The 26,590-nt window shown below is 47.3% G+C and overlaps 1 protein-coding gene across 3 annotated transcripts in view; it reads left to right on the top strand.

Annotated features, from left to right (window-relative positions):
• The first annotated feature begins 6,483 nt into the window (after positions 1-6,483).
• The window catches only part of LOC127538475 (NADH-cytochrome b5 reductase 3), a 30,366-nt gene continuing 10,259 nt past the window's right edge, over positions 6,484-26,590 (top strand). For 2 of the 3 annotated variants that reach the window (XR_007947745.1, XM_051962283.1), the window contains exons 1-4: positions 6,484-6,598; positions 21,433-21,564; positions 24,125-24,197; positions 25,211-25,317. Coding sequence is in view for 2 of the 3 variants with exons in the window: in XM_051962283.1 (XP_051818243.1) it covers positions 6,578-6,598; positions 21,433-21,564; positions 24,125-24,197; positions 25,211-25,317 (333 nt within the window). In the remaining variant the exon portion in view is untranslated. Of the gene's footprint in view, positions 6,599-14,262; positions 14,434-21,432; positions 21,565-24,124; positions 24,198-25,210; positions 25,318-26,590 lie in introns of those variants that run through there. The other variant, XM_051962284.1, reaches the window with a different exon arrangement.

The raw sequence follows: 26,590 nt of genomic DNA, 5'->3' as shown, positions 1-26,590 counted from the left end.
TCCCTGGGAATCTCGGCTTGACTAGGCTGCCTGAAGGTGTTCTGTCCAGGAGATGGCGCCCACTACTCCCCTCTTTAAATGTCAAAGGAAGTCCTTGCTCTTTTTGATAGTTGGGAATATGTGTGAGCGAGAAAAGGGAGAAGGAATTGGGGGGGCAGAGGCAGACCTCAGCCCCAAAAGTAAACTTCCTACCAACCAGTACTGCCCCAAAGTGCAGGGGGCTGCCTTAAAGGTAGGGAGCTCTTCCTCAAGTGGAAGCTGGATGTCTTCAAATGGAAACGTTATAGAAGAGATTCTTAGTCAAAAGTCTCTTGGGAAAGAGCAGTGGAGTTGAGGTCCAATGACCTGAGTTCTGCTATTTATTCTGTGACTTTTGGGTAGAGTCAGTGTCTCTCTGTCTCTCTCTTTTCTCTCTCTCTCTCTCTCTCTCTCTCTCTCTCTCTCTCTCTCACACACACACACACACACACACACACACACACACACACACACTTAGATGACTTCTAAATCCCTGCCTAGATTTTCGTGTTTCCTGGATTTCTTTGATACATTGTGGAAATCTCTAGACTCTTCTCAGAAGCATGTTTTTATTTTTATTTCTTTTTTTTCCCAGGCAATTGGGATTAAATGACTTGTGCAGTATCATAGCTAACATAAATGTTAAATGTGTGAGTCTGGATTTGAACTCAAATCCTCTTCACTCCATAGCTGGTTGCTTTATCCATTACACCATTTAGCTGCCTCAGAAGCATGTTTTTAAATAAATAGGATTATCAAGGAAGCCGATTCTATGGAAGCATAATTGTCAAAATGTATTTTTGAAAAATTCATGGACTCCAGTTTAATAATACTTGCTCTGACCCATGAGCTATGAATGATGTCACTGCGCATTTCTGGGCTCCCAGATGCCTTGAGGCTCCAAATCTTCCTAGCCTGTGAAGTCCCTTGGAGTTCTGAGGGTGTTTGAGTAGGAGGACAGTGCCAGCCACCGAGAGACAGCTTTAAAGGCCTATAAGAGTCTTCTTTCTATCGTTTCCTTGCAGTAACCAACAGGACAGTTGCCCAAATCACCAACTGAAAGCAGGGTTGGTGCTGTGTGCTGCCTGCTTCTAAAGTGGTCTAAAAAAAGGGAGACTAAAATGAATGAGATAAAGTTTGCTAGGGGGTCAATAGAAATCTGATGACTTATATGAAAGTTTGTTCTGGGACTTCAAAAAAGCACTTGTTCTTCCCCAACGAGCAGTAAAAGGATATGAACAAACAATTCTCAAAAGAAGAAATGCAAAGTATTCACAACCACATGAAAAAATGCTCTAAATCACTAATAACAACAGAAATATAAGTCAAAACGACCTTGAAGTTTCATCTCGCACCCTGCAAACTGGCAAAAATGCCCCAAAATGAAAACAATCCAGGGAGTTGTAGAAAAATAGGCACACTAATACATTGTTGGTGAAGCTGTGAAATGCTACAACCATTTTAGAAAGCAATTTGGAATTATGCAAAAATAATGACTAAGCCATCCTCCATAGTGACTCCATTAGGGACTGTTCCCTCAAGGAAGCCACAGGCTCCTTGGTGGGCCCATATATGCCAAAATATTTATCTGAGCACTTTTCATGATGGCTCCCATCCATGGAGAATGATTAAACAAGTGTGGAACATAAATGGAAAGAAATATCATTGTGTTGTAAGAAATGTGTGTGTGTGATAAATGCAGAGCTGTATGGGAAGATCCAAACTGATGCAGAGTAAAGGAAGCAGAGCCAAGGATATAATATATACAAAAATGATATTATAAATGCAATGAAAAACAACACACAAAAATCAAACGTAAATGCAACAAAATTATAAGGACATAAACGAAGAGAGATGAGAAGACAGCTCTAACCTACCCCTTGGTGGAGGTGGCAGGTATTACATTGAAAAAGTATGAAAACATGTGCAATGGGTAACAATCAGTTGTGTGATTTTTTCTCTCTAAAAAATACTATTTCAAAAGCAGGAAGAGCCAAAAAACAAAGAAAAAATTATATGCCAATTTTCTTGATGAATGTTGATGCAAAATTTTAAAATAAAATATTAGCTTTTAAAATGAAATATTAGCAAAGAGATTATAACAATTTATCATCAGTATAATATACTATAACCAAGTGGGATTTATAGCAATAATGAAATATCAGGTTCAATATCAGGAAAACTCTCAATACAATTCACCAGATCAATAACAAAAACTAACAGAAAGCATATGATTAATTGATGCAGGGGGAAACATTTTTTTTTTTTTTTTTTGCAAAATACAGCACCCATTCCTATCAAAAATACTAGAGAGAATAGAAATAGGGAGTTGAAGTAGCATCTCTCTAAACCATCAGCGAGCATTATATGTAATGGAGATAAGTTAGACAAATTCTCAATAAGATCAGGGCTAAAACAAGGACGCCTGTTATTACCACTATTATTTAATATGGCATCAGAAATGTTAGCTTTACCATCTATTGTCATATTCAAAAATTCTCTAAATCAATATTGATTAGAGAAATGCAAATTAAAACAACTCTGAAATACTACCTCACACTTCTCAGATTGGCTAAGATGACAGGAAAAGATAATGATAAATGTTGGAGGGGAGGTGGGAAAACTGGGACACTGATGCATTGTTGGTGGAGCTGTGAAATGATCACAGTTGGATCACAGTTGGAAATGAGAGCAGTTTGGAACTATGTCCAAAAGGTTATCAAACTGTGCATACCCTTTGACCCAGAAGTGCCATTACTGGGTCTGTATCCCAAGGAAATCATAAAGGAGAGAAAAGGACCTACTACTATTAAGTAAAAAAAAGAAAGAGAAAAAGAAAATTAGAGGAGGAAGGGGATAGAAATAACATGGGATGATAAAAAGAATAGCATAAGATGGATGATATATCCTTTGACCATTTATCAATTGGAGAATGGCTTGAAGGATGGATGATATAAAGATGGCATAAGAAAAGCAGTTCAAATGTTGCCTCAGATGCTTAGTACTGGTATGACCTTCCTGGGTCTCAGTTTCCTCATCTGTAGCACAAGGGGCTTGGACTAGATGACTTCTAAGGTTCCTTTTAGCTTTGAATCTATGACCCTATGGTCTCAAAGTACCTCTGAAATACTGTTTGATTCTGGGTGACAAATTGGACCCAACCAGAAGAGGGTGTGAACGCTGGGGAAAGGATTAGAAACTAATTAAAAGAGGGAGAGACCATCCCAAGTGGTAAATGCACAGGCAGGGGGTATTGAAGTTTGCTCCAGCCACCTCAGGAGAGCTGGTTGTTAAATGCTCAGTGTGATTATGAACGCCTCAGACAGCAGTAAATGCTACCAATCAGAATTTTGTTTATTGTTTTGTTGATTAGAATCCTCCCAAGATTACTTGGAATTCACTGGCTAGTTTTTTTCCTTAAGGCCCATGCCTTAAAGCCAAATCACCCTGATTCTCACTGATTGACTGCCAGTAGGTCCCAGACTAAGCTTCATTTGGTCATTGTTTGTGTCCTGATTGAAACAGTGAATTTAAATAGCAATCATTTCTTCTTCAGCCAGAAACTGAGGGTCTTTTCCTCCCAGAGTGATTTATTTGAATTTTTTTGACTAGATGAAAGAGATTCTTTGCCTCAATTACGGCCTACTGGATTTCAGAGAAGCCTGGAGAGACTTACATGAACTGATGCTGAGAGAAATGAGCAGAACCAGGAGATCATCATACATGGCAACAACAAGATTATCCAATGATCAATTCTGATGGGCGTGGCTCTCTTCAGTCATGAGATGATTGAGACCAGTTCCAATGATCTTGTGATGCTGAGAGCCCTCTACATCCAGAGAGAGGACTGTGGGAACTGAGGGTGGACCACAACATAGCATTTTCACTTCTTTTGTTGTTTGCTTGAATTTTATTTTCTTTCTCTCTTTATTTTACTTTTTGAGCTGATTTTTCTTGTGCAGCAAGATAATTGTGGAAATATGTATTCCTATATTAAATTATATATATTTTTAACATGTTTAACATATACTGGATTACATTTCATCTAAGGGAGGGGGGGAAGAGGGGCGGAAGTGGGAACACAAGGTTTTTCAAGGGTCAATGTTGTAAAATTATCCTTGCATATATTTTGAAAATAAAAAAAATGACATCCTATCCTTAATCACTGTGGTCTCAGTCAAACTGAGACCTGTTGAAGACAGAGGACATCTCCAGGCGTCCTGATCTCTATCTGGCCACTGGACCCAGATGGCTCTGGAGGGGAAATTGAGGCAGGAGACCTTGCCCAACCCTCCCTCACTTTAGTCCAACTCACTTGCTTGCCATGGCATCACCCCTCTGATGTCATGGTACTTGGAAGGTGAAGTACAAACAACATCCTTATCTAGATTTATGAAAGTGATGGAGAAAATGCAAACAAACCTGATTAAACTTAATCCAGTGAGCCAGTTGTTAAACATTATCTGCCTATTCTTAGGCACTGGAGGTATTATTGAGTCTGGAGAGAAATAACATGTCCGCTTCATACAGTCAGAGTAAAAAAGTATATGATGGACTCAATCTTCTGCATGAGAAACTACATCTCCGGGGCTTATATTTCCTAATCTGTGAAATGGGCATAATAGTACTCATGGTACTGAGGGATCAGAGGATTTGAAGCTGGCATGTGCCATCTAGTGGGATTTTCTGAGAGAAAGGCCTTCGCCCCATGGTCATGAGGTTAATAAGCTGGAAGCAGGATTCGAACCCACATCCTACACCGTCAAACCAGAACTCTCATCACTACAGCTCATTATCCTAAAGGAGCTTTAGAAACCTGGGTGATTGGATTGAACCCTCATCTTGGACTTCTAGAGGACCTGAATTCAAATGTGACCTCGGACACTTACTAGTTGTGTGGCCCTAAGCGAGTCACTTAACCCTGAATGCAAGAAAGAAAAAAAGGAAAGGAAGAAAGAACGGAAGGGAGGAAGAGAAGGAAAAAAAGTTATTACATTTCTCAAGAACAATGCTAAAATAGCAGTTTCCTTTCTCTCCTTTATAAAAGGAAAAATTTGAATGAGATGATTGATCCCTAAAGTTCTTCCCGGCTCCAACTCTGTGATTTTACTTTTTATTTCGTTTTTGGTTTGTTTGTTTGTTTGTTTTTGTTGTGCTCAACTCTTTGTGACCCTCCACCCCCCTTTAAAAATATTTATTATTTTTATCCTCCTCAACTACATGTAAAACAACGTTTGAGATTATACACGTACATTCATTTTTTACATATGAGTCATGTTAGGAGAGAAAATCAGAACAAAAGGGGAAAGTCACCAAAAAAAGAAAAAGAAAAAAGCAGAAGAAAAGAAGGGGAAAAAAAAGCTAAAACACCATGTCTTGATCTACCATAGTTCTCTCTCTGGATGCAGACGGCGTTTTGCACCCAAAATTTATGGGGATCGCCTTGGATCACTAGGGCGCCTTAGGGCAGTGGATCTCTCACAATCCTGCTGTTGCCGTCTCACTTTTAAATTTTCCCTTGTTCTCTCTAAGGCACCCTCTCTCTCTGGGCCTCCAAGTTCAGCACCTGGACTCCGGGGCTCATTTCTGCCCCCCCACCCGGACAGATGCCAGTTCCGCTTCCTCGGGATCCGGGCCTTCCTCGCCCTGTGTATACAGCAGCAGCCCGGAGGGGCTCCTCAGCGCCGGCCTAGACCATCGCAGCCGCCTCCTTGGGGTCCCCCGCACCCAATCTCCGGTCCCTTCTAATTGTCAGTTGGTAGAGCAGGCGTCTCTTTCACTCCGTCGCTCAAGATGCCCCCGGGCTCCCTATGGCTTCTAGGGCCAAATGCAAATACCAGACCCCGGCTTGGAAGCGCCCTTTGGGGGCCTGCGCGTTTTCTCTCCCTTTCCCGTGTTCTTCAGTTCAGACAAGAAGGCCGAGCCTCCCTCGTCTGGCCTCTTAGAAGGGCTCCCTTTGTGCTCCCTGGCTGCCTTCCAAGGCGAGCTCTGCCGCCGCCTCCCGGGCCTCTCCTCTCCTCCCGGCCCCGGGCCTCTGCCCTCTCCCATTGTTTACACGCCTCACATCTGTGGGCGTGTGCCATGTGGCCCCCGGGGAGAAAGCGCCCCCAATTAGACAGACCGGTTGTCTCTCCCCTCCCTCTAATTAGATCGCGTGGGAACCGGTATCTCTACTCTTCTCTATCTCCGGTGGCGGCGCTTAGCGCGGAGCCCTACACCCAGCAGGCGCTTAATAAGTGCTTATTGACTTAGCGGCCTAAGGGCCCCACCTTGGTTGGGCAGTCTCTCCCATTGGACAGATGGGGAAGTTGAGCCTGGGCTGGGGTAAGCCAGAGAGGCGGGGCTCCCCTGTCTCTTCATCGGGGGCTCCCGGGCCGCCTTCTCCAACCCTCGGCCATTCTTCGGGGCTGCCTCCGCCCCGCCCTCCTCGGAGGCGGGGCCAGGGGCGGGCCCGGGAGTGGCTTCCCCGCCCGGACCGGCAGCTGGGACAGGCTCGTGGGGGTCCGGCGATCCGAACGCAGCTGAGGAGGGTGCTGGGCACCTGGTGCTGAGCGGCGCCATGGGGAGCCAGCTGAGCACGGTAGGAGCCGGGGAGAAGAGGCTCGGGCCCGGGGGCTACCGTCGCCTCCATGGGGCCGGGATCGGGGCAGGGGGCTGGGACCCGGACCAAACCTCCTCCAAGCCCCCCCTCCCAGGTCTCTAAAGTCTGGGGCGAGGCGGGGGCGGGAGGGCGCCCTCCGAGGGGTCCCCGAGCCCCATCTGGGAGAGCTAGGCCCTTCGGCCCCGCCCTGCCCCTCCCGGGGCCTCAGTCCCCCTCGATGACTCATTTTCCCCCCCTCTGGGTTCCCTGCTGCCCGGGCCGCGTCCCCGGCTTGGGGACACGTCCCGAGGGAAGGAGAGGGGGTGCTGATGTTGGTGCCAGATCCGCGCAGGCTCCGTCATGCCCCGCTGCCTGCCCACCGGAGGTGGGGGATGGGTGAGGGGTGGTATCCCGCGCCGGCCGAGAGCCGGGCCGCCTCCCCACCCCCACCCCCTTAACCCAGCCCACTCCCCAATCTGCCCAAACTGGCCCGGAAAGGCCGCGGCCTGGCCTGGCTTTCCACGGCATGCCCCGCGTAGGGAAACTAGTCCCGGAGATGGGGAAGGGTCCGAGGGGCCGCGGGGAGAATTGAGAAGCAGGAGTGGTCCGCGGGTGCCACACCCTGCGCCTCCGTCCTGGGGCGCCCCGGGGAAGAGGACAGTACCCAGAGCCCCCAGCGGGGGGCGAGGCTCGGCCGCGCTCGCAGGCGCTGGAAGGGACCCGGCAAAGCTTCGGGGGTCCCCCGCCGGGTCCGTGCCCGCGGGCACCCCGTGCTTCCACCTGTCACTCTTGGAGGCGCTAATTGTCACTTGGCCTGTTATTCTTAGCTCCCGCCTGGGGAGGCGGAGGCTCAGCCTCCTCGGGCCTCTTTTACAATTTCCCCCTGAGGCGGCCCGCTGGGCCCCGGGGGAGTCCTGGAGCCGAAGGGGACCCTGGGGCCATCTTGTCCAACACCCACCTCCTTCAGTCAAAGGAACGGGCCGGGGGCTCAGGTCGCGTCCAAAGCCATCCCGAAGCCCCCGCGGTATTTGAACCCAGGCTCTGACTAATCGGGAGCGCGGTTTTTTCCTTTCCTTTGTTTTCTCCGGGCTCCGACTCCCTTTTGACAGACTCTCCGGCCCGAATCACGCCCCTGCCCCGCCTTCCCCACGTACTTCACACCGGGTTCCTTCCAGGGGGGCGGGGCGGAGCGCCGGGCTGGGAGATTGGAACTCGGGCCTTCAGGCCCAGGGCCTTTACCCCCAGTGGTCCGCGGCCTGCTGAGCGTGCCCTGGGGGGCCCGGGGGACCTGGCTCCCCCGTTTTCTTCCGTAAAATGGGGATGACTCCTCTCCCCCTTTGTGATCCTCGAACTAGACTGCAAAGCTGGCTGCTTAACATACAAACGTTGCCTGTTTTGCTTCTCAGATTGCTCTGGTGGTCCCAGGTTTGGGGGCTGCCCCCCCTTGCTATCCAACCCCTCTTACTCTTGGCTATGTCATTCCCTGAGTTTTCTGGCTTTCCTCAGTTTCCCAATCTGCATAATACCCGTGGAGAGTGAAGGGGGCCGTCCCTCTGGGTTCTCCTTCTGTTGTCCCGTTCCTCTGTCTCTCTCATAGCCCGACCAGTTCCTGCTCCCCCACCTCGGTCACTAACGGTCCCCTAAACCGCACTTGCTCCTTCTAGAAAAGTGAGTGGGGGAGTGTGAAAGAGCCTCCTTTCTACCCAGCTGCTGTCTTAATCCAGGGCCAGGCCCTGTGGGATCCGTCTCTGGGGGGAGGTCCAAGGGGGATTGAGACACAGACGCAGCTGTCGGGCAGCATTTACTGTCTGCTGTGTGAACTGTACGGGGGAGGGGCGGGGCTAAGCTCCAGCAGGCCCTGGCAATACCTATGTAGCCTTAGCAAGCCTTTTAACCAGTGGTGTACTTTTAAATGTTTAACAGCCAGCTCTCCAGAAAAAAGTACCCATAAATGTTTAACAGCCATCTCTCCAGAAAAGTACCCACAAATGTTTAACAGCCAGCTCTCCAGAAAAGTGCCCACAAATGTTTAACAGCCAGCTCTCCAGAAAAAAGTACCCATAAATATTTAACAGCCAGCTCTCCAGAAAAAGGTACCCATAAATGTTTAACAGCCAGCTCTCCAGAAAAGTATTCATAAATGTTTAACAGCCAGCTCTCCAGAAAAAAAGTACCCATAAATATTTAACAGCCAGCTCTCCAGAAAAGTATTCATAAATGTTTAACAGCCAGCTCTCCAGAAAAAAAGTACCCATAAATATTTAACAGCCAGCTCTCCAGAAAAGTATTCATAAATGTTTAACGGCCAGCTCTCCAGAAAAAAGTATCCATAAATGTTTAACAGCCAGCTCTCCAAAAAAGTACCCATAAATGTTTAACAGCCAGCTCTCCAGAAAAAAGTACCCATAAATATTTAACAGCCAGCTCTCCAGAAAAAAGTACCCATAAATGTTTAACAGCCAGCTCTCCAGAAAAAAGTATCCATAAATATTTAACAGCCAGCTCTCCAGAAAAGTACCCATAAATGTTTAACAGCCAGCTCTCCAGAAAAAAGTATCCATAAATGTTTAACAGCCAGCTCTCCAGAAAAGTACCCACAAATGTTTAACAGCCAGCTCTCCAGAAAAAAGTACCCATAAATATTTAACAGCCAGCTCTCCAAAAACATACCCATAAATGTTTAACAGCCAGCTCTCCAGAAATAAGGTACACACAAATGTTTAACAGCCAGCTATCCAGAAAAAAGTACCCATAAATGTTTAACAGCCAGCTCTCCAGAAAAAAGTATCCATAAATGTTTAACAGCCAGCTGTCCAAAAAAGTACCCATAACTGTTTAACAGCCAGCTCTCCAGGAAAAAATACCCATAACTCATAACCTTTAAGTTGAATCCCTGTTATTTATATTTCCTCTATGATTTCTTAAGTCTTGGCAAAAAGCAAATCCCATAAATCAAGCCTTGATCTGGGGCACTTGCGGATTTCCAAGGTGCACAAAGCTGACACTGAAAAGAGCAGTCAGTTTTCCTGTGAGCCCTCCCTCTTTGAGCCTCAGTTTCCCTCTTTGCAGGTGAGGGAGCTGGCCTGTTCCAGCCAAGCCCAGGAACTGAATTATAAAAGAGCACCAGCAAAGTAGGGAGCTCTCCCTTACTGTCACTTGAGGCCTAAGGATGAAAAGATCTTTGCCAACTCAGCTGCAGAGAAAGTTTCCCCAGTATCTAGAGCTCTGGGCCTAGAGGAAGACCTAAGTTCAAATCCAGCCTCAGATACTTACAAACTGTGTGATCCTCGGCAAGTCAATTTACTCTGTTTACCTCAGTTTCCTCAACTGTAAAAACAAGCTGGAGAAGGAAATGGCCAACCACCCCAGTATCTCTTTGAATCATATAACCTTAGTTTCCCTCTCTGTAAAATGGGAAACCGGTTCAGTGTCTCTATGAATCATACAACCTCAGTTTTCCCCTCTGCAAAATGAGAAATGGCTCTAGTGTCTCAGAATCACATAATCTTAGTTTCCCCCTCTGTAAAATGGGAGACTACTTCAGGATTTTTGCCAAGAAAACCCCAAATGGGGTCATAGAGAGGAAGGTATGACCGAAAATGACCTCAACAACAGCCCAGCCCCCCCTTTCCTTTACGTGGATGGATGGATGGATGGACCTCAGTTTCCCCATCTGTCCAACGAGGAGGATACTATGTGTGTATCTTGTTTCTCTGCTTCATTTTTTGTTTTCGATCTCCAAAACGTTCGTGTGTGGCGCACCCATGGGTGCTTAATACGTGCTTGTTGAGTGATTGAGTAGGTGATTTTTCAGCTGCAGCTTTGTCTGCTTCTAAGTGCCTCTGGCAGAGCTAGGGAGAGGCTCTGGGAAAGGGGAGAGCCTTGGTCGGGTGTGGCCAACTTTCTGCAGGTTTCTCTGGCTGTAGGGAGAGGGATTAGGGACGAGGTGAGAAATCCTCCCTCTCCACCTTCCCTGGACTGGTTCCCTCCACCTCTGTGCTTGCCTGGAGTAAACCCTGCCCTACTCAAGTCCCTGACAAAGCCCTTTGCAACTTTCCTGGCCTCTGGTGACGGCCTCTTCCTGGTTAGCACAACGGGAGCCTCAGAGCCCAACAACCCAACTCGTTTAGTCATTTCTCAGTCTTTCCCCACCTCCATGACCCCATTTGGGGTTTTCTTGGCAAAGATACCACAATGGCTTCCCATTTTACAGAGGGGGAAACTGAGGCAGGGTGAGGTTATATGATTTACTGAGAGATGGAATGGTCTGTCATTTCCTCAAATTCATTTTACAGATGAGGAAATTGAAGTAAACAGTGAAATCACTTGCTTACGGTCACCTAATTAGGGAGTGTCTGAGGCTGGATTTGAACTCTGGAAAATAATGTCTTCCTGACTCCAGAAGCACTCTGTCCGTTTTCGCACAGAGCTGCCCTTCCCATTTTACAGAGGGGAAAACTAAAGCAGAGCGCTTATATAATGTACCCAAGGTCACATAAGTGAGCCAAGATTTAGAGATCCGATGACTCAAAATCAATCCATCAACAAGCACTTACTTAAGCTCTGATACTTCTCCTAGCCTCTGTCTAGCTCTCTGCTCTCTTGTATCGTTTATTTTTGTGCTCTTTCTCGCACTGTTTGAGAAGCAGTGTGACAAAGTGGACGGAAGGTGGGTTTGGGAAGACAGCGGAGGCTGAGGGTAGTTCTGGAATCTTGGGTAAATTATTTAACATCTGGCAAAGTTCCCAACTCTGTCAGTTGTAGATAGACCGTGCTGATTAAGGAGACTTGGGGGCCTTCTTTCCTTCTTCCCTGCTTTAAGCCTTTTAAGATTATCCCAGGGTGAAGCAGCGATGGGAGAGGGGACTTCTGGGAGCATTCCTCAGATTCTTACCCATCATATCTCCCCACCGTACCCTGAGATCCTTCTTCAAATAACTGAGAGCCAAGAAAGGAGACATCTTGCTCATGCACTAAGGAGCTGACCAGTCCCAGCCCCCTTTTGTGTTCCATCTTTCCGGGACATCTGGGCTCATCTAATTCCTGGTTATTTTTTGGAATGACAGATTCAAGTAAGGCTTTGGAAACTGCCCCCTCCTCCATAAAACAGAATTCCCCCAGTCTAAAGTGATCTCGTTCTCTCTCTCTCTCTCTCTCTCTCTCTCTCTCTCTCTCTCTCTCTCTCTCTCTCTTCCCTTCCTTTCTTCCCTTCTCTCCTCTTCTCTCTCCTCTTTTTTCTTTCTGTCTTTCTCTCTTTTCTCTTCTCTCTTGGTCTCTCTCCTTTCTTTTTTCTCTCCTCTTACTCCTCTCTTCTTCTCTTCTTCCTTTCTTCCTTCCTCTCTTCTTCCTTCTCCTCCCTTTTCTGTCTCTGTATCTCTCTTTCTTTTCTTCACTTTCTCCTTCCTTCACTCTCTCCTCTTACTCCCCTCCTCTGTCTTTCTCTTTTCTCTTCCCTTCTTCCTTCCTCTCCTCTTCTCTCTCCTTTCTTTTCTCTGTCACTTTCTCTCTGTCTGTTTTTTCTTTTCTTCACTCTCTCTCCTCTTATTCCCCTCTTCTTCTCCGCCTCTCTTTTCCCTTTCCTTCTTCCTTCCTCTCCTCTTCTCTCTCCTTCCTCTCTCTCTCCTCCATATTTCCTGAAGCATTAAAACTGAACCTCTCGTTAACCTCTGTCATCCTATGTCTTATATTACAGTTATTTCTGTACACAATTCATCCCTTCCCAGCCCGTGCCCATCAGATTGTAAGTTCCACGAGATCAGGGGCTTGGTGGTTTTCCACCATTTCCACCACTGGCCCCTTTGTGCAGTATTCCATATCATGTTATTATAATGACCAAGCCTGGCCCGAGAAGAATCAAGAAAACGCGTCCCTTCTTTGCAGGGGTGGGGGGCTAACAAATGCACTTTCAGACGGTTATTGTATTGCTTAGTTTCCCAGAACTCCCTTCTTCCCCCCCTCCCTTTTAAGTTTCTTTTCCTCTGATTCTTTATTACAAGGGATCAGGGGAGGGACACGTTTCAAAATGAAGATGCTGCTTAAAATAAGTGACACATCCCACCGCCATGGAAGGTGCCATGGTGCCGTCTGTGATCAGAAGGGCTTGGATTTGAATTCTCTCTCTTTGACTTTGGTCGTTATCCAAATTCAACAAATAAGGAAAAAGGCTCCTTGGATCAGTCCTTTGGGGCTATTCTCCATCGCAGACTTTGCATCTTCTTTATATAAATGTGAGATGTTATAATTAATAAATTGTAATTGATGATTATTCCTGTATTCACTTCCTTTTTACCTTTTACAAAGTGAAGTTTATTTCAAAAGGATAACAAGCAAATATATATATATAAATAAATAAAAATCTTCCGCCATCCCCAGGGGACATTATTTCCGGCACATCTTCTATCCTCTCTATCCCCTGGGGAAGGAAAGAAGCTTGAGTTCACCGTTTATCTCGCCTTCTCGCTAGCGTGGGCCCACTGGTCCAATGTCCCTTGCTCTCGGCTTCTTTCCCAGTGGCCATAGTAAAGTCTCTGGGGCTCGGCCCCTCAGGTCCAGGGAGGACGGTAGCATTCAGGCCTAGAAAGGGGAAGGGCAGACCAAAGTCTAACCCTGAGTTCCTGAGGGCCTCAGAGGGTGGGGGCCAGCAACCCTTTCCCCACACTTGGTTCAGCGCTGGGTGTCCAGACTTTTGGGTCAGCCAGACCTTTGCCCCCCGGAAAGAGAGTCTGGTTGTTGTTATTGGGTGTTAGACTGTGAAAGGAACCAACTGTTGTGTCAGAAGCCACTGGGTGGCCCCGGTCCTGCATGTGGAGCCTCCTGGTTTTCTGACTGGATCAGCTGCTCTGGCTTTATCTGAGAAATGGGGGAATAATACTCGGGTTCCCATGAGGGGGTGAGAACAGCATTTGTGGACAGGCAGTGCGATGGGGTAGGTCTGACTTACCCGAGGAAGTAGAAGGGCTCTGGGTTTGGAGCAGAGAGCCCCAAGTCTGATTCTGGGCCCGGAGACTCCCTGCTCTGGGGACCCTGACAGAGCTGTCTCACGATCTGTGCCTCAGTTTCCTCATCTGTAAAGTGTATGTCTGTGTAAGTGCAGTAGAGATGTGGGCATCGTGTCTGCCAGCCAGAGCTGAAGAACGCTTTAGGGGCTGTCCCTTCTCATTTCCTTATTTGAGAGAGGAAGACCCTGGGGCCAGAAAGGACCCTGGTTCTTGATCCAGCAGCCCAATCCCCAATTTTTACAGAGGAAGAAACTGAGACCATGGTGAGGGGGTCATTGACCTTCCTAGGACTGGCTAAGACATTGAATTCTCATGTAGTTTCATTCTCAGCCAGAGAGTGGCTGGAGGAGGCGAGCAGAAGGGAACAGCACAGGCTAGCGGGTGGGCTATGGGGGCTTCTCCCCCCGCCCCTCCTTTGTCCCCCTATTTTCCAGAAAGCCAGCAATGGCTCCCAGAAGGTCAGCTGGATGCCTTGGGGCGGGTGTGCCCAGGACCAGACCTGCTCTTCGGGCTGGGTTATCTTATCAGAGCGGGCCCAGAGACTGGCCGGCCTCTGCCTCAGAGCTTCCCGCTCTCCTCCCGGGGCCCAGCCTGCTCCGGGGAGTCAGGTCCTGGTAGCTCCTGGTACAGGTACCCGCTTCCTGGGAGGGGCCTCTGTGAATGGCATGTGCTAGCCCCTCTGGGAGAGCTCATCCGACCAGACGTTTCTTTGTGTGACTCTGTGGTCCAATGACTCGGGGCTTTGCTGGCTCAGCTTTGTGGGCCCAGATCAGGAGCCGGGGCCGTCGGCAGCCTCCAGGACTGGACACTGCCTTTGGAAATAGCCGCTAAGCATCGGTCAGTTCTGTCTGAGCATGGAGGATTATGGGGGGTGGGAAGTGGTACCCGGAGCATAAAATGAAAGAAAATGTCTAACCTGGGGGACCCCTCAGAACAGGGGGTGTCAGGGCTGGGAGGGAGCTGAGAACAGGGGATGTTGGAGCTGGGAGGGGGCTTAGAACAGGGGATGTCAGAGCTGGGAGGGGGTTCAGAACAGGGGGTGTCAGGGCTGGGAGGGGGATTAGAACAGGGGACGTCAGAGCTGGGAGGGGGCTTAGAACAGGGGATGTCAGAGCTGGGAGGGAGCTTAGAACAGGGGACGTCAGAGCTGGGAGGGGGCTTAGAACAGGGGATGTCAGAGCTGGAGGGAGCTTAGAACAGGGGACGTCAGAGCTGGGAGGGGGCTTAGAACAGGGGATGTCAGAGCTGGGGTGGGGGCTTAGAACAGGGGGTGTCAGGGCTGGGAGAGGGCTCAGAACAGGGGATGTCAGAGCTGGGAGGGAGCTTAGAACAGAGGATGTCAGAGCTGGGAAGAGGCTTAGAACAGGGGATGTCAGGGCTGGAAAGGAGCTTAGAACAGGGGATGTTGGAGCTGGGAGGGAGCTTAGAACAGGGGATGTCAGAGCTGGGAGGGGGCTTAGAACAGGGGATGTCCAGACTGGTAGGGACTTAAAGAATATTTAATACAGCTCTTTATTATGCAGAAGTGAAAACTGAAGTGAATAGAGGGAAGGAGGGGGCCTGCTCAGGCTTAAGCCTGGGAGAATCAGGTCTCGAACACTGGTTTCTGTGTTTCCACTGGGTTTTTCCTCAGCTTTTGGGGGTGGGGCGGGGGATGTGGATGCTCTAGCTTCCAGTCTCTGCTCTGGAGCCCCCTGGCCCGCTGTTGACTGTCCTCCCCGGGGCGGGCTCACTTCCCGGCCCCCCGCCCTTCCATCTTCCCTGGCTTCCTCCCCGCTCCCCTCCCACTTCCCTGGCAGGAGCCGGACCCCGAGGCAGACTGAGGCACAAGCAGGTGAGCCATCCCGGCCCCCCCAGCGGAGCACAGCTGCCTCCCCAGGGCTGGCAGGGAGGAGCCCGGGCCCCGGGCTGGGGATGGAATCCCGTGGGCCGCAGGGGTGAGTCACCCCAGCCTGGCTGGGCCCAGGAGCAGCCCGGGCCAACCACACCCATGGACAGGCTTCCAGCTCTGGCATTTCTGTTAGTTTGGAGAAAGGCGGAGGGGAGACAAGCTGGGCCCGACACCCCTTGTTGGGACCCCCCGTGGCTTTCCATACACACTCACCGGCAGAGCAGCCGCCCCGGCTCTGCTCCCAGAGAGATTCCCGAGGGGCCCGCGCTTTGTCCGGGATTGCACCCGACCAATGATGGCGTCCTGATGTTTATTTCTTATGCCTCAGGGAGGGACAGGATTCTCTTTTTCACTGGAAAATGTCAGCCTTGGAAGGGATTGTGGAGGGTATAACCCCTCATTTTACAGATGGGGAAACTGAGGTACAATAGAAGGGAAGCTCCCAAGGGGAAGATTTTTTGGCCTTTGTTCGGCACACCAAAAGTGATTAAAGTTTGTGGATTAAATGATTAAGCTGGAAAGCAACCTGGCTGAGATTACTCCCATAAGGGGTGACTGGGAGGGGATTATTAGTAGCCCTGTATAGAGAATCCTCTGCAAAACCCTCTGGACTCCCGAGGAAGAGGCCGTGGACAGTCCGGATGGGGGAAGGGCTGAGGGTCTGGAGAAGGGGGGCCTGACCCATTCCAGCCCCACATTAAAACCCCCGTCTAGTTCCTTTTTATTGATTTATTTATTTTTGAGTGAGGGACTGGATTAGAGATGATTTCTTCTTGCTCTAATTTTGTGCCGTGTGAAGGGCCCGCAGCTTCTCTTCCTACTCCCCAGGTCCTCCAAGGCCGGATGATGGGAGCTAGAAGCCGGGATGGGCAGCCTTGGCGGGGGTGTACACGGGAGGAACCTTGGTTCTCTACAAACTGCGGTCTCTCCCCACAGAAAAGCCTGGCGAGCCGAGATAACGGCCCCATTCTTCCTTCCAGCTCCGTGTGTGGTCACCAAGCTTGCGGTTCTTTAGTTTTTAATTGAAATAACATGGTACTTTTAAAAATAGGAAAAAAACCACACCAGAATCTTGTTGCTGTAGGTCATATAAACACGAGTAAATGAGGATTGTTCTAGACCGAGCCAGCCAAATGGATCAGCATGGAAGGGAAGGATTGGGGTGAGAGCCCGGATTATAGAGACCTCGTGCCCTCGCCCCTTCATCCTGCCGAGGGCAAAATCGAGCACCAAGCACGTAAGAGATCTGTCCACATTCATATGGGCAGTGAGCGTCAGAGGGAAGATTTGAACTCGGGGCTTCTGGTTCCCAACAGCTATTCTTTTGCGGGACCAGATCCCCTCTCTAACTCGGCTGACTTCAGTTTGGGCTACTGATAAATCGCTGGGTGCTCCAGGCACTGAACATCTTCTGATCCAGTCTCTTGATTTTACAGATGAAAAAGGGAGACTGAGACAGATGAAAAAAGTGGCAAATGGCAGGAGTTGAACCCAGTTCCTCTGATACCAAATTATTTCTGTGTTTTTTTTAATCAGAGATATGACAGGGAATATCCTCCCACAAGGAATCGGAGAAAGAAATTTGGGTTTGGAGCCCCAGGGCCAAGTCCTGGCTCCATCATTTCTTATCTGAATCACCTTTCTGTGAACCTTGGTTTCCCCATCTGTAAAAGAGGAATAGGAATTCTCCCTTTATCCAGAGATCAGTCCAGCTAATAAGCTGAGCGACCCCCTGTTTGCCCGTGGCCTGGGCTGGGGAGGAAGGACTCTGGGAGCTCCAAGGCAGCAGGAGAATTGGAGGAAGCTGAGCCTCAGCTGGGGCTTGGGCCAGAACAAAGGGATTCAGATCTGGTCCCTGTTGGGGAGCCCCCGCCTTCTTCACATTAAACATTTAGAAATTCTAATTTAATCGTTTGATTGTAAATATGTATTACAAGTTTCCTGTACTATCACGAAGGAATCACGTGCTCAAATGAGGTAATGTTTGTTGGATTATTTCCCACCTTTAAAGCTGTGTCTAAATATGTAGGTTACTAGGATACTGTGGCGAGTACATGTGACCCACAGCTTCTGCTACCGGCTCAGCGGGGGATGTCGTGATCGTCCGCCAAAAGCCAACTATTTGAAATGCTTAACATTTAAGTTAGTCACCCTTGAAGAATTTTTCCACCATAATAGCTCGGTTAACCGTATACGGAGGCACGTGGGGCCGCAATCTCCGGCAGGTGATTCCCTCTATAAAATGAGAGAGCCATAACTCTCCAGTCTAAATTACATGATTATTCACGCTACAGTATTTGGGCATTTTTACTAATTCTTTTCATTTGGAATTTTTTTTTGAATTAATTTACCTACGATTGAAACTTTAGGATGATAGTCATTGGGTATTTTTTTTAGCAGTAGAAAAGAATATACCAGAAGGCCATCACTTATAGTAAAGACCACTTTCATACTCATGGAACATTCAGCACCTCTGTCTTTGACACAATTAATGTTGTTTGAAAATGTTCACCTTAAGAATGTTGGAAATGTTACCTGCATAGTCATTATTTTTAAATTTGGTTTTATTGCGGCAGAACTTTCCATTACAGATTCAGGATGGAGATATTTTATAGGAAAAAAGGGAGGGAGAGAGGAGAGAAAGGAAAGAAGTCCTCTTGTCTATTCTCCAAATCTGCCATTCTGTGTCTATGTTACCTCCTACATCTACTATTTTGTTTTTTATTTTTTACCCCAAATCACAGAATTTTGATGATTACTGCTTTACAGTTGAGTTTGAATCCTGATAATGTTATAACCTCTTCATTTGTACTTTTCCAGAGTATTTCCTTTGAGATTTCATACCTTTTTGTTAGCCTACTTATTTAAAAATGGCACACTGATGAGTTTCAGAGTGGGGAGACAACTCGCCGAAAATAACATAGTTAAAGCAGGGGGGAGATCCAAGATTTGACTCTGTTGGCCCTTTCTTTCATTATGTAACTGCCTCCTTCCTCCTTCTCTGATCATAAATTTCCTAGGCAATATATCCTTTATTCCACTTCTTGGCTTTAGGTCATTATTGGGAGTCTTTAAAAATGGAATTATTTTTAAAAAGGAAAAATAAATAAAAATGGAATTATACCAGTATGAAAATGAGTTTACTTTCCATGACTAGATATTCTAGGGAGGATTCATTTTCTCTATTCACTTCTCTGCCTTGAACTGAAATTTTTTTTTTTAAATTTGGAGTTTTCTTCCTGATTATCTAATACTTGGAGTCCAGAAGACCTGAATTCAAATTCAGCTTCAGATACTTCCTAGCTGTGTGATGTTGGGCAAACCTGCTTTTTCATCTGTAAAATGGAGCTTATAATAGCATTTCTCAAGATTGTCGTGTAAATGAAAGGATGTGGTATTTGTAAAGCATTATTTAAATATTATTACTATTACTGTCCTAAATTGTAACCCAAGGATACCCTTGGAGGGAGATAGGGGAAAACAGGGCTATACTAAATGGTCTAGTGGCTTTGGTTGAAGGGGGAGTTGTTAATTTATTTTTAGTTTTTGTGGTTGTATCTTTATGCCTTTCTTTTCTGGTCTTCTCCCTTGTCACTTGTCTATGTGCTGAGTCTCTCTAGGGCCCCTTCCATCCTTTTTTATTTGTTTCTCAGTGTCTTTGGGACTGTCTTGAACTGGGGAGACTTAGACTTGTTCTATTTGGTGTCACCCCCCAGAACAAAATTGGAGCAAGGATATATGTGTGTATTTGGGAGGGGGGGTTCAGATATATAAGTATGTATGGGTGTATATAGTTATATATATATATATATTTAAATAGTATTTTATTTTTCCAAATACATGCAAAAATAGTTTTCAATATTTGAGGTGTATATATCTTTGTGGCATGAGATGGGGTGTCTAGCTCCCTATATCCAGTGTTAGAAAGAAAGGTTTTGGCTCAATAGGATGGACTCCCTTAAGTTTTTAAGGACAAGGACTGTCCTTCTGCCTCTGTGTATTAGCCCAGTGCCTGGCTTTGCTAATAGAATGATCGTAACTCTTAAAAGCAGAAGGGGCAGCCTCAGAATAGAGAGTGAGTTCTGCATCATGGGACGTCCTAAGGAGAGCCCAGGGCTGGACGCGTGGAGGACGGAGGGGACCACTGCTCAGGACCAGCCTAGCGTGGCCTCTGAGGTCCCTGAGACTGTGCAGTGTATGTTCGGGTTGATCAGGTCTGGACTTCCTCCTTTCCTTGGGCCTTAGCATCTGTCCGATTAGGATGCTCTCTGAGGCTGTTCCAGCTGTATTCAGGTGTCCTCAGGTAGTCTGCCTGTGGCCCCACAGCCAGTCTGGCTCAGAGACGGCACTGGAGGTTTTTAACTTCTAGGCTGGGCTGCCTTTTAGTCTGGTAATAACAGCTAGCTTCTTTATAGTTTGCAGAGCACTTCACAAGGTTCTCCCTGGGAGATTGGGGCTAGGAGTACATTGCCTATTTTCTATTTTCTCGAGCCTGTGGCCCGTGAATGGGGCCCTCGGCTAGGTCGGTCTCTGGGGTCAGCCCCGAACTTGGGGTTCTACTTTACCAGCTAGCAGTGTACTATTATCTGGTCTTCTGAGCCTGGGCCTAGAGAGCGGAGGAGAGGAGAAAGAAGCTGGTACAGAAGCTGATGAATGCTCTGCTCAGCTCTTCCACTGGGCCGGAGAGTGGGTGGTGGTGGGTGCCGTGGCTTCCTGGGAAGATTTTTAACACAATTGTCTGGGAACTTTGAGACAGAATCCCAAAATAACCCTAAGGGCCTTTCCGGAAACTTGGGCTCTTGGGAGCCCTCCCTGCCCTCTTTTTTAAAGTCTTTTATGCACTTGAGACATAAATATTGTAAAACTCTCTTCTGGGGGGAAGTTTCTTCTGGGGGGGACGGGGAATACCCTATGATATTTCTTTTTTAAAGTGATGATTATTTTCAATTAACAAAATTTTATCTTCTCTTCCACTTATTTAAAAGAAAGAAACAAACAAAATCCCTTTGTAATAAATATTTCAATTCTTGCATTCCCATCCCTTACTTTTTTAAGTTGTTGCTCAGTGTATCCGACTCTTGCTTAGCCCATTTGGGGTTTTCTTGGCAAAGACACTGGAGTGGTTTGCTTTTTCCTTCTCCAGCTTATTTTACAGATGAGGAAACTGAGGCACACAGGGTGAAGTGACTTGCCCAGTTTGTGTCTGAGATCAAATTTGAACTCAGATCTCTGCCTCCTAACTGCCCACTTTTAACCCTGTTAAGCCCACTTTTAAAAAGTAGATTTTTTAAAAAGTGACACCTGAGGTGATATGAACTAATAATTATTGGAATCCCACAATAGCCTTGCAGAGTGGCTTCTCTAGTATTATTCAATCCAATTTTGGAAAAGTAAACTGAGGCTGTATCAGAGGGTCAGTAAGTGTCAGAGGCAGGATTTGAATCCTAAATTCCTGATTCTGTCCTGCTCTTTTTCTTCTATCACCATATTGCTAACAGTGGCATGAGAGCTTTCAAAACCCCTTGATAACGATAAGAATATTTCTTTAAATATTATTATTATCATTCATTGATATTGTTCATCTTTAAATAAAATTTAAAAAGAAATAATTTTTAAAAATATATTTGTTAATCTCTTGTTTTTGCATCATCTAGGATGATGGATCCATCCTTTCCTTTCTTCTCCTGTCTTTGGTGGTCTCTCATCTGGAAAAATGAAAGGGTTTCATAATGCCTTTAGGGTCCTCATCTGTGACCCTTTGAGGACTGGGAGGTAGAAGGAACTAGAGTCCCTGAAAACAGGGCCCATTGAAGCTCATGGGGAAGGATCTCATGGAGTCTGTTTCCCCACCAGCAAAAGTATCAAATGCCTCATTTTCTCTCTTCTTCCTGAGTTCCAATGGACTCTTGGTAAACTTTTCCCCCATTTTTTTTTTTTTTTTGCAGTTGGGTAGCTTTGTGCTATCTCCTGTCTGGTTCATCTACAGCCTCTTCATGAAGCTTTTTGGGAAGTCGCCTCCTCCCATCACCTTAGAGAACCCTGAGGTGAAGTACCCACTGAGGCTGATTGACAAAGAGGTAAGTGAAAGGGTCTAGCCTTGGGGGGAGATGGCACCGAGATGGCACCAAGACCTCCAGCCTTGGGGATATTCCTTCCTGGAGGTCTCTAAAGAGATCTACTGGGCTGGAGAGTTGGAGGGATTGAGTTCCCCTAAAATTAATGCCTTCCTGGTTGGACTGGGTCAAGGATTATTTCCCCTGTCTCTCAATCCCAGATCCCAGGTTCCATCCACAAGAGCCAATTTTACTGAGCTTTGATTAGGTCTAGCCCTGTGCACTTTTGGAGAGATGAGTAAATCTTATCTTGATTAACACCTTGTGGGTTGGTCCTATAGGGTCTTGGAAGAAAAATCAGAAGAATTATTCAATATAGAAAGTGATGGAATTCTTCTAGTCATTTAATTTTTTCACTTTTATTTTACATCTTGCAATTTTTAAATTAAGTTTTATTTTTTCAATGAATAAAAATCTATTTTCTTTCCCTATAAACCCTTGTCTCCTTCCTTGTGCACTGGAAAAAAAAAAAAGAAGAAAAACAATAATCCTTGTAATCGCTATGCATAGCCAAGCAAAAAAATTCCCATATTAGTCATGTCCAAAATTCTATGTCTCAGTCTTCCCTCTGAATCCATCACTTCTCTATTAGGGTGGGCAGCAAATTTCATCATAAACCCCCCAAGGATCACTGCTTTGATCAACCTGTAAGTCTCCCAAAGTTGCTTGTTTTTAATGTGTTTTAGTGTATAAATGGTTCTCCTGGTTTTGTTTACCTCATCTTGCATTAGTTCAGACAAATCTTCCCAGGTTTCTCTAAAACCGTTCCCTTCCTCATTTCTTCCATCACCTTCTCGTACCATAATTTGTTCAGCCATTTTCTCATTTTCTCAGCATCCCCATAATCTCTAATTCTTGGCCACAACAACAACAACAACAACAAAAAAAAAATCCAGTATTTTTGTCCACGTGCGTCTTTATTGTTTTTCTTTGATCTCTTTGGGGCACGGACTTGACATTGCTGGGCCAAAGGGTATCCAAAGCTCAGTAACTTGGGAAGCGTGCTTCCAAACTGCTTTCCAGACCAGCTGGACCAACTCATGCCTCCATTAACATTTTATTAATATACCTGTCAAGCATAAGTGTAGCTTTCCTTTCAACAGCGCTTTTTAGATTTGCAGAGCAAGTTCTTTCCATGTTATTTCCTTTTAACCCTGGGGAATAAATATTATTATTTTACAGATGAGGAAACTGAGGCAGGGAGCAGGCAAGTGTCTCACTCGGGGTCATATAGCTTAAGTGTCTGAGGTCAAATCTGAATTCTGAGTCCAGCTTCAAAGCCTGCAGAGGCCTCGGGGCTGGGGAGCTGGATTGGCTTTTTCTGGATCAGACTCGAATGTTCCACACAAACAGGAAGGACTGCAGCCAACCCACCACCCATTAAAAATTCTCTCTCTCCCCTCCTCCCTTTAAAAACATGAGCTGAGTCACTCACAGGCAGCGGGCAAACTCTGGCTCTGTCCTTCCTCCCGCCTCCCAGGGCCGGGGCAGGTAGGTTTCCCAGGGTGACCCTTCTCAGCATTATTTCCTTTCACCAGACCTGGCGTGCCCATCTTTTTAGATCTCACACGGCCCTGCAAAGTAGGGCAAGGCCGGCCCTCCAGAGCCCAAGGGGACTCGTTCTGCAGCCGGACAAGAATCCTCCCTGGGTGGATGCCCGGGCCTATGGGACCCGACTGGATAGTTTTCCCAGGGCCAGATGCAATGTCCACCAGCAGTCCCACTTAGACGTTGGGGCCGAGCAGATTGGCTTCCATGGGAGGGCCCTTCAGACACTCAAAGATGGCTCTTAGCCCATTCAAGGCTCCCCTCTGGGTTTTTTCTTTCTTTTTTTTTTTTAATTAAAGTTTCTTATTTTCAAAACATATGCACAGATTTTTCAACATTAACCCTTGCAAAACCTTGTGTCCAAATTTTCCCCTTCTTGACCCCATCCCCTCCCCTAGATGGCAGGTAATCCAATATATGTTTTGTTTTTTGCTTTTGCTGAGGCAATTGGGGTTAAGTGACTTGCCCAGGGTCACAGGGCTGGTGCTCTATCCACTGTCACAACCCCAAGGCCTCCTGGAAGAGATGGCCTGTGAGTGACTCTTGGATGGACAGGTGGTGATTGAGAAGGGGAGGTGGGGTCCTGGCAGTTGTGCAACCCCACGCCTCTCTTCCTGGGCAGTGACCCTGGCACTTCCCACAGAGGCTACATGTTTATGAGAAAGCGTTCAGAACTCGGAGGCCGGTCTGTCTGGGACTCCTGCCCCTGTGCTCATTAGCTGTGAGACCCCCCTCTCGGCTTGAACTTGTTCTTGGGCGACTTTCCCCAGAGGGTTATTGGGAAGGAAATGCCGCAGCAGAAATGAGGGATGGGGAAGGGCCCGGTGAGGTCCCGGAGGATGCCCCTTTCCTGATGCCAGTCAGTGCCTTCTCTGGGCCGCTTGGGGCACTGAGAGCATAAGTGATGGCCAGTGTATGAAGGAGGTGGGACTCGAACCCACAATTCTTTATTAGAACAATTTTTTTTTCCTTCTAGAATATCAGCCATGACACACGGAGGTTCCGATTCGCTCTCCCCTCTCCACAACACGTTCTGGGGCTCCCCATTGGTGAGTCCTGCTCCTGGCCCCAAGGCTTCCAGGGGGACTCTGGCAGGAAGTGCCGCCATCCTGTGGTTTTGGTCTTGGGGGCCAGGCTGGGGGGAGGGGATGGCAGGAGTTGGGGGAGGATCTTCTGGGAGCTCCCAAAGCTCTTCTACCCTCTCTCTCTCTCTTTTCTGCTTTTTGCCATTTCCTTGTGGCCCATTTGGACTCTGGGAAGTTCTCGGAACCCCAGTAGATCAATGAGATTGTGAACTCTCCTGCTCACAAACACTCCTTTTATTTTATTGTGATTATTGTTGCTATCTTTTGGCTTTGCACGATCTCTACTCTGCATATGTTGTATACAGTTGTATATATGCAAAAACATAGATGTAGTTTCCACATATACATATAGGAATGGACCTATAGTTATTTTCCCTTCCCCGTCCTACCTAGAATTCCACCTTTTGTAATAAAAAAGAAGGAAGAAAGAAAGAGAAAATAAAGATAATTCAGTCCTAGTAACTGGCCCCTCACTGGGGTGTAAATAGGCTCCCTCACCTGTCCTGGCCAAAGAAGGAGAAAGGCCCTATCACCTCAATTTATTCTTTGTCTAAAGAAAATGGGCATTTTCATATATGGGAGAAAATGGGTGGTGCAAACTCCGTGTGAGCTCCTGGTGACTCAGGCAGCAGACCAGGGTGATTCTGTACTCCACACTTCCAGGGTGCCCACTACTGGGGTTGACTGGAAGCCACTGGGCCGTGACTGCTAGGGCTGCTTCCGCCCCACCACCCCCTCCCTTTCCTTCTCCTTCTCTTCTTCTTCTTCTTCCTCTTCCTCCTCTTTCTTTCTTTCTCTTCCTCTTTTTCTCCTCTTCCTCCTCCCTTTTCTCCTTCTCCTCCTCCTCCTCCTCTTCTTCCTCCTTTTCTTCCTTCCCTTCTTCCTCCTCTTTCATGACACAGACAAGGAGAGGGAAGGAGCTCTGCCTTAGAGAGTACCACCCTGAAGCTGTGCCTCCCACTCCACCCTTCCTCTAGGTCAGCACATTTACCTCTCAGCCCGGATCGATGGGAACCTGGTCATCCGGCCCTACACCCCCGTCTCCAGCGATGATGACAAAGGCTTCGTGGATCTGGTTATCAAGGTGAGCCCCTCCTCCCCCAAGGGCTCCCAGACTGGGCTGGGCAGTGGCTGCATTTCTTCTAGACCACCGAGACCTGTCATTTGCTCCTTTTCTTTTCCCATTGTTGGACTGGAGCCCCCTGTTTGGCTTCTTCCTAATGGGGTCCCGTCTCATCTTGTAAATGGCAAACCACCTCTTTTGGAATCTGCTGAATTCCTCCCCAACCCCCTATATTGCCCCTTGGCCAGGGGCTTACAGGTTACTGGGGTCCATCAGAACCTTTGGGAGGCTTCATGCTGGCCCAGAGATGCTGAGAGCTATTACAAAGGTAAAATCTGGATCTGTGCAGTTTGGGAGAAAGAATTGAAGGGAAAAAAAAGATGGCGTCCCTTAGAGAGCGAGGGGAATGATGATGCCCTTGATAGAAAGACCAGGAAGAGAGAGAACTTGGGGAAGGGGAAGAGAGGGAACGTAGTTTGGGACAGGCTAAGTTTAAGATGCCTGATGGACATCCCACTTGTGCTGTCCCATTGGAGATGCAAGTTTAGGAGACAGAAAAGGACAAGTTACTTAGACTTAAAATGATTAAATTAGAGATGGTAATTAAATCCATAGGGGTGATGAGGTTAATGTTGTCCCTAGAGGACAATGTGTGTGGAGATGGAGAGGGAGCAGTGAGGCTGAACCTTCTCGCCATGTAGGGAATCGGGAAGTGGGGTGTGCATGTTTGGGAGGTACTCAGGGGCCAGCTGGAGAGAGTGCTGGGGGCACAGCAGAATGGGTGGCCCAAGCAAGGACCCCCTCCTCCTTCTTGGGAGGGTGAAGCTCACTCCCAAGACCTTTCCTAGGACTGTATGACTCGGTGCTGGAAGGGACCTTAGAGACCCTCCAGGCCAATTTTCCTATTTTATTAATCTGGGAAAATGAGCCTTAGGTGAAGTGAAGGGAGCCAAGAGAGTGGTACAACTAGCAGCGTTGGGATCCTAGCTCCTCACACTCTAAATTCAGGGCTCTCTTTCTTCTTCTCTCTTTTCCTTATTCCCTAAGCCTCCTGCCAAAGGGTCTGAAATTCCAACTTGAGGTATGCACTTCCTTGGGGACTTAGAATTTTAGGCCCAAGTATTCTTGGGGAGCTCAATAAGGCTATATAACCTCTGGGCCCAAAAGATGGGAAGCCGTGTGGTACAATGGGAAGAGCATTGGCCTGTAGGCCCAAGACCTGGGTTTGCCTGCAACGTATGTGACCTCGAGAAGTCACGTTCCTTTCTCTGTGCCTCAGTTTACCCATCTATAA

Source organism: Antechinus flavipes, chromosome 5 (genome assembly GCF_016432865.1).
Source record: "Antechinus flavipes isolate AdamAnt ecotype Samford, QLD, Australia chromosome 5, AdamAnt_v2, whole genome shotgun sequence".
In the NCBI taxonomy this organism is placed as follows: Eukaryota; Metazoa; Chordata; class Mammalia; order Dasyuromorphia; family Dasyuridae; genus Antechinus; species Antechinus flavipes.
This window is presented reverse-complemented; position numbering and strand designations above follow the sequence as displayed.